We start from the raw sequence: 14,107 nt of genomic DNA on the forward strand, positions 1-14,107 counted from the left end.
AAGTATTTAAGTGCTGGGGAATGTGCTGGGCGCTGGGAAGAGGTGGGGAGTTAAAGACGAGTAAGATGTGTTCTCAAGCCAGAGGAAATTCCTGTTTAAAAGGAATATATATATAACACAAACAGGTCCTGTTAAATACTATGGTCTTCAAATGTCCACAGTGCTCTAGGTATCTGGACAGCAGAAAGTGGGGGCTCAAGGCACTGATACCTATTTATACAGATGACATCAGAAAAGGCCTCATAGAAGGGGTGACTTTGGGCTGTGTTTAAAAGTACATAGGTGAGGAGCAGGTAGATGGTTTGAGTAGAGAAGAGCAGCTTGGGCAAAGACACAGACAGGAGGCACGTTTGGGGAGGTGCATGCAGTTCCACGCGTGTGGTTGGAGCTTAGAATGTAAATGGCATCTAGGGAAGAGTTGAACCTAGATAACTCCCAGTTTTTTGGCCTATTCCAGCGAAGAAGTGTTACCATGCATTAATGGAGACAGATAACATAAGAGAAGGAAATGTTTTATAATAAATTCTTTATAAGATTTACCTCATAGAGTTCCCATATGCACATATACATACTCTCTTTATTCCTAAAGTTGAAGCCAGTTCTGGTCAAGACTATCCTGGCATTTTGCTCAGACTCTTAGTATTATCATAATACACCCCAAAAAGAGATTATAAACTCTCCTCTGCCTCTTTCATTCCCTTAGATTCATAGGTATTGATTTGCTACAATGTCACCATTATGGTGAATTTTATCATCAGAAAAAAAAGCTTTAAATAAGCATACAACATACACAGGATGAATATTTTTGTTGTTGTTTCAATCAAACCTAATAGTTATATAAAACGCATATTATAAAAAAATTAAAGGCACTTACCCAGTTGCTTCACATTCACTGTAGCTAGCCTCAAGCCATCATCCAAGGACTCATTATTTTTTAAGAGCTTCTGCTTAATGATTCTTCCTTCTAAATTGAGATTGTTGGTAACATTGTAAACTAGAAGGGCCCAAATCGCCAACCTAGGAAAACATCGTAGATAGAACTGTTGTTGGGTTGGTTGTTGTTTTTTTTTTGGTAGAAAAATAGAACATTTGGATATGGTAGTCAGAGGGATGATCATAAAGTATTGAGACTAAAAGGTATGCCAAGGCATTCACGAGTTTCTGTTGCTGCATAAATGATAGTATTGCAAATGTCTCAATTTAAATAGATTTTATAGGATATTGCATGTATAACTCTATCAGATTGGATCACATCACCCCATTTCTTTTGAGGAAACTTTTTAGTAAAATTTTACAGCATGCATGCAAGAAAAGGACATACTTATTATTAATTCTACATTGTTTCTTTATAGCCCAAAATAAAGCTTGTTAGAAAAATGAAATTTCAACTAATCTGATTAAACTGATTAGACTTTTGAAATTATTAAAAGTGTTATTGTTTACAAATGTGTTACAATTTCTTGAGAATTGTGATGAATGATTTTCTATCTCCATGAAGCATTTGCAAGTACTTTGCATGGTGAAAAGTTATGAAATAAGTACTCAAAATATACTCAGTGATTGGCCAGCATATTATTGAAGAAGTTTGTAGACTGTCTGACCTTGAATGTCTTTAAGAAGGAAATATCTCTATGGGAAACAGAAATATATCCTGAAAGCCCCATCAAAACTCTAGCTCTACAATTTGAAGTGACATAATTTTCTAATGAACCACAATCACAGCTCTAGTCGATAACAGAAACAAAAATTATTAATTCAACGTTGAGGTGAAGTTAAATGACATTATTTTGTCAGGTAGAGGGGAACATTTCCCCTTATATGTGAAAGCTCTGGGTTTACAACAGAACTTCCTTCTTCAGATTGTGAGGATAAATGAATATGTCTAAGGCATTATATCATCAATATCAGTTACTGTCCACATGCCAAAATCAAAGCAGTAGCATTGCTTTTGAAATAACTATAAAGCTACTCAGTGGAGAGGCATGGCATATTTTTTTTAATGAAATTCTTTGGTTATCAATAAAAATGAAATAGAGTATTAATGTATTTGTGGTGCTGGAAGGAAAAGAAAAAAATAAGTAAAACATTTGCTATTGAAGGTTAGATGAAAATTAAGAATAGCTCTAATTTTCCCCTAAATATCTGTCCTAATCTCAAGGACAAAATGCCCTACTGTCTTCATAATTCATTCTGAAGGGCTATTTACCTCTAAAATGATCTACTGCTTAATGTTCATATGTAAGCCATATTTCAGGATGAGATAAATATATATGTGAATATAATGAACTGTGATAAGTTAATTTTTAACATGGCCTATGACAGAGTTCCCTTGATTAAATTATCATTGGAAGATAAGCTTTGCCATTACTGAGAATTTACAGTTGGAATTGTGACCTTTCACTTCTCTTGAATATTGAGAACATAATTAGCATAATGTATTGCGGATGATACTGAATAACAAATTCAGCAATTCAAGAATGACCATGCATTGTCACAGGTCTTATCTGGATTGTTTCCCTCTCTCATCCTGAAAACTAAAACTATTTATGATTCTACAAAGTCAAGTTCTATCTGTTGTTACCATCAATCATTCTTTATTTGAATAAACCAGTCTCTGTGACTTTGGTTTCCTGTCTGTTTCCAGGCGATAGAGTATGATAGCACTATCTGAAGCCATGGTGTGTGTTGTGTTACAATCTAATTGAAAGGAAACGTTTGGGGAAAAAAGAATGTGTGTGTAAAACTAGTAGACTACGGTTTTAAGAAAAAACTATGAAAGACTATAAAGGTTCATCAAGAGGTTCAGAAAGTAGAAAAAAAGGGGCGGGGGGAGGAGACTATAAGAATACATCTTTAAACAATGTCAAGTGCTCATACCGAAAACAGGAAATGTGTGGATTTTCCTATATATGTACATTGTCTTAGTTCACGCTCCCTATAATTTTCTGTGAAGTTACCCAGTGGTTTGACAGACAGGAAGCTGAAATTCCATAAATGTAAATGTCTTTCCTGTAAGAGTTTCTGAGGTGCTGACATATACGAAAGTTGGCTGATTTTCGTCTTGTCAGGAAGTAGAAGAATCACAGTAAGTGATAAAAAGGGCAATGCTGACTTCCTAAGAGGGTCTACCACTGGTGATCCCCTACATGAGGGCTGCTCCAATCACTATACAGTCTCCAGCAAAGGGATCCTGATTGCTGCTGGGTCCATGATTCAAGGCTCAATAGGACCTATCAGTAAGTGTTGGAGAAGAAATTATTTGGCGAAGTAGAGGAGAAACGTTCTGTCACCATCAAGAATATACAAGTAGTATTAAAACACATTATTCTTTAGATCATAGAGGAAAAGGAACAATGTCAGAAAATAAATGCAACTATTCCTAATCAGATGGCTGAATCCGTCTGTTGTACAGAAATAAGTTTCAAATATAATTGTAAAGACATCTTTTTCTCATGAATAGAAAAAGAAAAAAATAAAATAAAAAAGAAGAAAAATCTTTGGTCAGCACTCATATGGAATTTAATTTTTATCTTCTCATAATATATCACCTGAAAAGAATTATATTCCATCATTATGACTGTAAATCCATAATTTAAATTCAGTCAATTGAAATGAAGCAAGACGTATGCGAACTTAGCTGGTGGCACCTATTACCCATATTATTAGATGCTATCATATATAAATACGTCACTTTTTTAAAAGCTACAACAACTTTATTTTTCTTTGAAGGTCTCTTTGAAATTTCAAATGAGAAGTAAAACGTTATAAATAAACTGGGAATATTAAAACTAATAATTTTCTCAATTTAAATATTCTACTTTTGAATTATTTTCATCCGATATACATTTCTATCCAGTTTGCTATATTACAGTTTTGGCTATAAGAAAAAAGAAATAATCTAAATGTGCAATGTGATTAAAATGTTTCTTTCCTGTCTCACTGCTTTCATTCGTCTACCAGATAGTCAAAACAGAAGGCAAAGGAAAGGGTGTTACACTTTCTGGAGCACTTTTTCCCTGTTACCTTTGGTCATCCGTGATGCTTCTCTTGACTTTAATCTTGTCCTCGCCCATGCTCAGGTGGAAGCTATAAATAAAAATATGTGTATTCATTATCAACCTCATCTGCCACACCATCTCATTACAAAATTTGAGGAGGTATAAGGAAGAGGTAGAATGCACATTCTAAGCCAGTGTTTCCAAATGTATGTTCCGAGGGTCTAGTTCTTTCATATGCATGAGACAACCTGGCTCCCCAGTCAAATAAACTCGGTGACTAACGCCCTTGCTCTCTCTTCAAAATTCACCACACATTTTAGTACACAAAAGCATCTGAGATATTCTGATATGTAGAAACTTACTTCCATTTATTTAATAATGTACTCTTTGAACTCATTTGGCCATTCGACTCCTTTGTGTTATTACATCTCTTGGCTTCACAGAAGATATGCTTAGGGTTCATGAAATACACTTCAGAAAGCCAATTTAAGTATAAAACTGTGAACACGAAGTGCAGAGGGGCATGTGTAGATGATATGATTTGCTAGGGATTTAGTGGTATATTTAAATAGAAGAACAATGAAAGATAATTTTAAAAAGCTAGTTTGCAGTTGGCTGTAGGTATCTTATCTCATCAAATGGGGTACATGCAACCCAGGAGGTGCTCTAGGTGATCCACTGGGGTGTGAGAAGAAACTAACAGAATTTCTATTTATATTTAATTATCCTCTTTTAATTTGGTATACATTATAATATATAATATATTGGTTAAGTAGTACATACTCATACACACATATATGCAATTTATCTAAAATCACAAATGTTTTTTTTGGCAGTATAAGCTAACTTTTAAAAAATGATCAGGATCCAAGATCAAAATATTTTTTTAAACTATTGCTGTAGCATTAAAGCTTTTTTTGCAAAGAAATGACATAATATAGAGTTGAGAAAATTTATGAATATGGTGTGTGTGTGTGTGTGTGTGTCTGTAGTTAGAGAGAGAGAGAGCAGTACTAAATTAGACACTACTTTTTATTTCCCAAATAATTTATTCTGTCATTTACCTGATATTAACCACATAAACAGTGTAGTTCCAATTTTGGAAGGTTGAATTGAGCTGAAAAATACAATGAAAAAGGGTGAGTTTTGGTAATACTTAAAAAAAAAATCTGAATCAAGTTTCTTCCCTCCCAAAAGATAAGTTATTATTGGAATAGAACCCTGGGAAAATCCCTGAGAGCTAGAGGAGTGAAAGAAAGGTAAAGATAACAGCTACTAGATCATTGTACGCCAAGAACTTTACAAATGTTATTCCTTTCACTCTCACAATAACTAATGAGATAGGTATTATCTAGCCCTGCCGTCTTATAAACGAAGAAACTGAGCTTCACAGATATGAAAGAGCTTGCCTGAGGTCACCCAGCTAAGCGGTAGCCGATCCCAGGTCGGAACCCAAGTCTGTCTGTTTGTAAACACTAGACTTCCCTCTCTAGCTCATATTATAATGGGCCTCCAAATTAGCCGTAACACTGGGAATTTAGCTGTAAGAAGGTACATAGGGAAGATTAGCACAATAAACACCTTCCATATTCTCTAGTCAACAGACACCGAGGTGCAGTAAAACATGTTTTTTCTGGTAATTATCCTCTCACAAGAATGTTAGCAATAATAAAAGTTATAAATTAATATAAACCTTTAAAAAAACAAACAAAAATAAGTTCAAGATTATTGAGAACTATGTTTCATTATGGGATTATTTAAGTCTTTATAGGTCTCAACACCAGACTTTTTAATGAAGCAATAGATTATTCTCAATATAAATAACAACCATCCATGATGCATTCATTGTTCAATACAATCACAAAATAGAATTTCCTTACTGACATGAAATTTTCTTATTAATATATCACCTCAAAAGGGTTTTTTAGGTCTTGTTTCATATACACATTTAGCCCTCCTGGCAAGCATTACTAAAACTGAATGGAAATTCTAGGAAACTCTAGCAAAAAGTGTTAAAAATTTAACACTTTAAATATTTTAAAATAATACTTTTTAAATTCTAAATAGTAATAATATGAATCAGAAATACCACTTATACTTTCTATTATGAAGTATCTGCTTTGGTATCTTGTCTATTAAACTGAAAGTGTCCAGTAAAGCTTAGCTTCAGATGAGAACATGCTATGCTGAAAACCATGCATTAACTCAATATAAATGTCAAATTATACCTGTCTAAAGCAGGCTCTCCAGTGAATGCTAATTTTCAAGATTCATAACATTTGAAGTGGTTTATGGGAGAACTAAAATAAAGAATTTTCTCTTTTGAAAGCATTCTGACTTTTAAAAAACAAAAAGAATAATGCTGGAAAGAAAACGGGATCCAAGAAATACTCTTTTGTAAAGCCTGCTCTCCATTTAGAAATGAAACACATCTAGTGTTTAAATGACTTACTAATGTGTCATTCCAAAAGTAAACAGTAGTGTTTTTCTTTGACTTCTATTGGAGAATTTCACTTTTACCCCCAATTTTGTAATAGAGTTGTTACTCACATACTGTTGCTTCCTGTGGTCAATTTGTTTTACAGGGTGTTGCCTTTAAAAATAAAACTGTGTTTCCCTATCATTCTTCAAATGTATAATATGTACATAAAGTACTGTCACCACTACCTCTCAGTGTATGGTTTAACTTTCTTTTGCTACCAAGGACACAGTTATCAGACACCTATAAGAAAACCCATTTTTCTTACTTTAGAATATATACCCAACTGACTTTACTCACAAAACCTCTTTGAACTGTAATAGTATTATGTATAAAAAGTAGTACAGGGCCGGCCGAGTGGCTCAGCTGGTTAAGAGCTCGCTCAAGAGTGTGAGCTCTGAGCAACAGGGTCCCCGGTTTGATTCACGGCCCGAGCTGAGCTGCCGCTGAGCTGCCAACTGGTGGCAGGATGGCTCAGCTAAAAAAAAAAAAAAAAAAGAAAAAGAAAAAAAAAGTAGTACAAAGTCCATAGCATGCTGTAGAGAGGGGAAACAAATTAAAAAAATAGAAACCTGTATAAACCTTTGGGATTGTTGTCAAGAAGAAAATGGGAAAAAAAAATCCATAGGTTGCATTTGTAAAAAAATAAAATATTACAGTTTTTTTTTAATTGGAAATTACCAAAATGTTCATCAATATAATGCAGGTTAAATAAATTATAAACCAAACATCAATCAGCAGAAGACTCGTTAAATAAATAACTTGGCAGCAACATAATGGAATCAGATGCACTGTTAAAAAAAAAAGATTAAAAATGTCTCTATCAGGCCGGCCGAGTGGCGCGTTGGTTAAGAGCTGGCCAGAGGGCCCCGGTTCGGATCCCACATATGAGGGCCAGTGACACTGCCCTCTACAGCTAAGATGCTGAACAACAGCTCAACCTGGAGCTGGGCTGCCATGAGTCACCGGTGATGGCATAGGCTGCAGGCCCTGTGGCAGTGGGTTGCCATGCGCTCCTGTGTGTAGCCAGCAGCCAGCGTGAGCGGCCAGCAGCTGCTGTTAGCAGCCGTCCAGAAGCTGGCGACTGATCTGTCTCACCCGGGAAGAGCACAATGATGGTGCCAACTTGGGCCAGTGAAGCAATGTCCTCCACAACTAGAATGAACAACAAAAGGGACAGCAACTTGTTTGTTCCCCTTCCCCCAATTCCCCAGCGCTGTTCCCATCCCCTAATTCCCCAATAAAATCTTAAAAAAAAAGTCTCTATCTACCAGTGTTGCAAATCTGACAATAATAAGTACAGTGTAGAATGGTGTGTAAATTATGTTACTTTCAGTGTAAAAAAGAGAAAAAAGTAAGAATCTATAATCTTCTATTATATGCACAAAGAAATTCTGGGAAAAAAAAAAAGTGACAGTAATTTCCAATCAGATGGGTTGATCTCCAGGCAGGCAAGCTACAAGGATGGGTGGAAGATTTTCAGAACACAGTAAGGCCTCACTTAAAGGCATCAATAGGTTCTGCGAGTTTAAGCGAAATGATATATTGTATAATGAAACCAATTTTACAACAGACTAACTGATATGAATAAGAGTTAATTTCCTATGGCATCTTATCAATGTTATAACTAAACAACATTGAATGAAACGGTGTTATTCGAGGACCTACTGTATATATTTTAATACTTTTTGGTTTTTGAATCAGTCAATTAAAAAAAGAAATACACTTGCTGAAATTATGGATATAATAGTAAATAAAGATACCTACGAATACACATTTCCATTTGTGTGACACTTTCTTATTTAGACATTAATAGTCTATTAGGTTCAGTTTCTTGTCTTTTTTTTCCAAATGCATCTCTCTTGCTATGCAGAACACCTCACTTATATATCAATTTATACGTTTATCATGAACAGTATCTATGTTTCTGTATGATTTGTGTTTTCAGTTACCCAGACAGTAGGGTATTTTCCAGATTTCCAGAGGTTAATGATTTAAAACCAAAAAAGAAATTTTACAAGTTCACTTACCCATTCTGCCACCTTGCTCTGTACTTTTACCTCAGGATGACGAAGGATGTTTTGAATCACTATGGAAATTCTATAGATAATTCCATCTGTCCATTGGAAATAGGATTTAGCCCATTAATTAAATTTTATAGTCATCTAATTATCAATGTAAATTTACAATCATATAATTTCATACAACTTAAAAGAAACACTGTATATGTAGGTACAGAACATTTCTGAGGTATTTTGACTTAATGCTCATTGACCTTTGCAACTTCTAAGAAACAGTTATCGGTTTACTCTTAGAGATAATTCATTGTTCCTAAATTACTGTCTGCATGTTCTTTGTATTTTTAAATTCTAGACATTTCTGATAGCTATGGTCTGTAGTTACTTTTTGCATGTGCACTTTGTAACAAGAAATTATCTTTTTTGCACATTATAAAGAGTTTGGCATGTGAAAACTTAAGTGAGATGACAGGCAGGCGTTAACTTGAAAAAGAACAGGTATACACATATTTACTGCTCTCAGGCCGATTCTCCCTTTCTTCTCCTCTCCCCAGTAAAGCGCTTACTTCTAAATTATTGGTTTGGATTTCACCAGATTTTTCATCAAAATTCCATAGAAGTAGAGGGGTAAAAAAATGTTTGCAGACAGGATTCTGATTGTACTAGTTTGCTTTAAAAAGAAAACATTATGTCAGAAGATTCTGCTTTTATTCTTTTGGGATAATCTTCAAATATAAATATATATATATATATAAATATATATATCTCACCAACCAGGATTTGCTAAATCTCTCTAGGTGTTTGTTAAAGGGTACCTTACTAAAAGTAGCTAATGAAAAAAAAGACTCTTTTAAAATATGGTAAGTTATATGAAGAAAAAATTTTCTGAACCTCCATTATTGTCAATCATCTTTAGTCAGGCTTATGTTTTGGGTAAGTCTTATGTAAAATATGCACAGAAAATATAAAAATATACATTTAAACAATAATGGGGAATGGATTTAATGAAAATTTTTAGAGAGAAATTACAAAAAAGTATGCCTATGGAAACTCCCAAATCTACCAAAATGCAAATTCTAGTTCAACAACTGGAATGTTTTTCCAGTATATATCAGACTCACGCTTAAAAAAAAAAATTGCCACTCCTGGATGTAAATATAAATATATAAAATTGTTCCAAGTACAGTGAGTTTAATTTATATAGACTAGGTTATTTCAGCTTCTAAAACTCTTCAGGTATTTAATGATCTTTAACTTATGTTTCTTGAAAAAAATATATTCTAAATGAAAAATATTTAGAGAACCATATTTAAAACAAATGATAATAATCCAGACAAAATAACTTTTTACATTATAGATTTCATAATATCAAGTCATGGACATTCTGAATGATAGAGAGGAAATTCAAATTGCAAAGGTCCAAGATTCTACTTTTATTTCAGGATCCTAAAGGTATTCTGTGAATGTTCACGGATGACAGTAGAGTAAATGAAAAGCTACCACTAGATGGAGACCTAAAGCATTTTTGGTAAAAGAGTCTTCTTTCCCTCTCAGCAATATACTGCAGAACACTAGAAATCAGTCTTTTTAATAACTGGCATTTCTGAAATTTTATGGAAGCATAAAATATTTAAGATAGTTTTACATGGTAAATTATTTCCTACCTTTTTTTTCAGTTCACTGTTTTTATAAATAAGAAAGGCACCCAAAATCAGAGGCAGCCTAAATCAATTTATAAATATAGTGTTCTCCTTAGAGTTACAGTGCTTAAAGCAAATAAAATATGTGAATGGACCAAACAACCTAGCAACTTGTGTTACAGATTCTCTTGTGCTGTGTGGGTCATTATCAAGGAGTCTCTCCTCAGAAGTCTTGGAATAAGATATTTATAGACTTAGCCAAAAACTACTCAGTGGAGGCTATTTGTACTTCTTAAAAATTTTTTAATAATGTAGTCAACAAGTAATCATGAGAAATGCCCAAGAGTGAATTGTCAAAGGAAAAAAAATAAAATGTCCACTGAAGAGTTGGTGAAAAGGGGTTTGAATTGCAGCAAAATCATTGGCTTAAGCATTGCCAGTGCAGGAAATGCACAATTAAGACACACTGCAGGCTTTTCCATGGCATCCTTGCAGTCAAGTTGTCTTCTCCTATAAACGTAACAACTCCCAAAGTGTCTCAATAGAAAAGGTAGTCACAAATCTTCCCATGTTCCAGAGACTTCAAAAGATATATGTACTGTCCTAATACTAGCATCCAGGCCAGAAGAATTGATGATAGACATTTTTTGGAAAAAAAAAATTATGTAAGACTATATTCATCCTCCAGTTAGACAACTCTTCCAGCCATGAAGAACTTCCAAGTAGAAGTCATTGCTTGCCATTATAGACGAGGTATTAAAACACAATTCCTATCTGGAAGTCTTCCTTCAATTCATTTTTCCTTTTTGTCGTCCTAACACTCTTTTCAGAGTTGCTGGGAAGATCCAGAAAAAGTACTATTTCATTTACTCTATATTCAAGGCAGTGAAATATAGGTCGGCAAAGGTAAATTTAAAATATATATTTGAAAAGAGAGATGTTAAAATATAAAGCAAATGTTATTTTAGATTCAAGATTATTTCTTTGAACCAGTGGTAGTTATGATATGACAGTGTCATTTGCGAGTGGAGTCCTGATTCTCCTACACACATAATTTCTTTAGGATACCTGGCATAGTACAGCTAGGTTGATTGCTGGAGACACACAAATATCCTGAGAGGGAATTTCTTATTTAAAGTTGTTAAACATAGGTGAGAAACTGGGAGCAATGTTATAAGTTGTACTTATAAGCTAGGTTTTTAGAACAGTAAGGGCTAGTGGAGTTAGTTCCTTACTTGGGTTGCTGACCATATAAAACTTGAACGTTCGGTAGCACTAGAGTGATGCTTCGATAATAGAAAATGGAAATACTGATTAGTTCAAGAGCTTTTCTTGGGCATGTAATGGAAAAGGCACCAAGGTTTATTTGTGGGAATACCTAGATTATCCACAAATTCCTGAAGTATCTGTGAAAAGCAGCTTCAAAGATAAGATTTTTCTCAGTATATCTCATGAGGTATCAGATAAAAGTCCTATTGAAAATAACAAAAAGAACTTGACACAGAAAAAGAGAAACATTTCACAAAAGCTAGGAAAGCCCATTTTATTGATATATTGAAGAAATATGTTTGATTATCAAACAATTTCAATCCCTCTCCCTTCATTACTGATGAAGTTAGTAAAACTCTGAGAGTCCAGAGTTTAAAAAACTGGATAAGGCAGAAAACAGATTTGATAGATGTGTCAATCTTTCTTACAGTGAACAAAATAGATTCTCTAATGTATCATCATAGGCCTGAGAATGTTTACTACATCAGTTTCCCAAAGCATAATAAAAGAAGTGTATCTGAAATCATTGACAGTATGTGAATGATCTTAGTTAGTCCGGGACATGACACTAACTCCCGTTTATTCACAAGGTGAACACGTAGTTCTCTTTTCAAATAATAGAAATTTGACTGCACCAAAGAACAAATGTTATTTAGATTATAGTCTGTCTCTAATACTTGGCTATTCTCCCTTTTAAAAAGATAACGAAAGCTTCAGTCGCTGAGATGTGAGAAAACAGTAGGATATGGGGGAATTCAGGAACATTGTTCTCATATTGATTTTCACTTCTCACTTCTATTTTAAGCAAGTAGGAGTGGTTTTATTTTACAACAGTAATATCAATTTTCCCATGCAAATAAAAATATTTTAGTAAAAGAAACGAGTCAATTTAGAAAAAAACTATTACATAAATAGTAGAGGTGGTTCAAGGATGTGGCTAAAAAATGGTACAATTTGAGTGTACAATTTTGAGAATATTTCTACTACATGATAACTTTTCAACCTTTTAAAATATTTTTAAATGCTAGGATTATATTTTTATCAAGAATCATCTGAATTAGACTTTTTTTCCCTTTAATGTGGTCAAGTCAAACCATTTCAATTGATTCTCACATTTGCTTGCTTTGTTGAAACTCCAATGAAGGTTATGACGCAGAGAGAGATGGACTAAACAAGGCTCTCTTCAAGAATGTCAGAAATGACATGATTCAGTGAATATAGCTCTACTCCACCAAGTCAAGAACTCTGAAGCATCATATAAACGTTCTTGGGCAGTAGAGGATGTGCCAGTCCTGGAGGGAGAATGCCACAGAGGCTCTTTGTATGTTCATACAAAGAGCGAAATACTTAGTTAGAATTATAATATTCCCATCTACTGGCTGGAATCCATGTGAAATATGCACTGGAAACTTCAGCTGCTGTTGCTTTCTTGGGGGTTGCTGGAATTTCTGCTCCATCATAAATCTCCTTGGTGTAACTACCAGAATAACCATAAACACTTCCCTGAATCGATGTCTTTATAACCCTAATGAAATTTATATCTACGTTTCACGTAAAATATTCCATACTTCCAATTTAAATGTTCTTACAGAGGAAGTTGATGTAACCCCCAAAGCCAAAAGCAAAAAATGAACGATGTGGGTTTCTTTTCTCTGGGTTTTGGTCCCTGGTGATACACTACAGATGTCTTGGCCTCATCAGTTAAATGATTGGGGTTGAGAAAATTCCTTTGTTTCCAATATCTCATATTTGAGACTATTACTGTATTTGAGGCAATGGTGTGGTCACCTGATTGGAATTTCTCTTTTTCAGAAGAAATTGAAATCACTTACTCTGAATTACCAAAAGGCTATGTTTTGGTCCATACAGGCAACAGATTCAATAACAACTCAATTCACCTGGCACTTCCCCTGCTCATGTCTTCTCATATACAACTGCTATTATTTGCAAATTACAAATAATATAAATAGAAAAGTGTATGTGAAGAAAAAAGGCAAGAAGTACTGGCAGTTGCTTAAAGTTTTTTCAATCAAAAATTGATTTATGATTTAGTTAACAGACAATCACATTCTAACCAATATTCTTTAACAAATAAAAACAGAGAGCCAAGTGTTACCATATAAATTGACTTAAATGTCACAAATATTTTAACATAAAGTTGGCTTTAGTGAAAAATTAAATAACTAAAATTATTTCATTTTTTGAAATTATAAAATTCTTTAAAAAGTAGTTTTCTCAAGAGAAAAATCTGACAAAATACCCTGAATAATTTTTTCTCTCAGATCTCTAGCATAATGCAAATTAATTCCTTGTAATTAAATGCCTTTCTCATAAAAGTGCCTTTGAAGGAAATTTTAGCTAAAAGTACAGAAGAGTGATACTGGAAATGAACTCATTCCACTGGTCATTAGAATGGGGAACTCAAGAGAATCAAGTGGTTTTATTTATTTTATTAGTCTTGCAAATGCACCGATTGATTCCTCTAACAGAAACTTTGTGGGAACATTAGATAGCTCCCCCCTTAGAACACAATATTTTTGTCATGTCAGACATACTACAAACATAAAAGGTAATAATTTCTTACCATCGCTTTGTTTATCGATTCTGTTAGTAACAGGCAGGTTAGTGGTGACAATGGGTGATGCAGTACTAGGAGAGCTTACAGTAGCTGGTAATAAAGATGAGAAAGATGTAATTTTGCAG

At 34.0% G+C, this 14,107-nt stretch overlaps 1 protein-coding gene across 6 annotated transcripts in view; it reads right to left on the reverse strand.

Moving 5' to 3' along the window:
- Positions 1–14,107, reverse strand: part of ADGRG6 (adhesion G protein-coupled receptor G6) — a 136,848-nt gene that overhangs the window by 41,331 nt on the left and 81,410 nt on the right. For 4 of the 6 annotated variants that reach the window (XM_019653787.1, XM_019653788.1, XM_019653789.1 and 1 more), the window contains exons 6-10: positions 13,989–14,072; positions 8,508–8,593; positions 5,063–5,115; positions 4,024–4,086; positions 875–1,017 (exon numbers count right to left, since the gene is read on the reverse strand). In XM_019653787.1, the coding sequence (XP_019509332.1) occupies positions 875–1,017; positions 4,024–4,086; positions 5,063–5,115; positions 8,508–8,593; positions 13,989–14,072 (429 nt within the window). The remainder of the gene's footprint in view (positions 1–874; positions 1,018–4,023; positions 4,087–5,062; positions 5,116–8,507; positions 8,594–13,988; positions 14,073–14,107) is intronic. The other 2 variants (XM_019653790.1, XM_019653792.1) reach the window with 1 other exon arrangement.

The sequence above is a fragment of the Hipposideros armiger genome, unplaced genomic scaffold (assembly GCF_001890085.2).
Source record: "Hipposideros armiger isolate ML-2016 unplaced genomic scaffold, ASM189008v1 scaffold_206, whole genome shotgun sequence".
In the NCBI taxonomy this organism is placed as follows: Eukaryota; Metazoa; Chordata; class Mammalia; order Chiroptera; family Hipposideridae; genus Hipposideros; species Hipposideros armiger.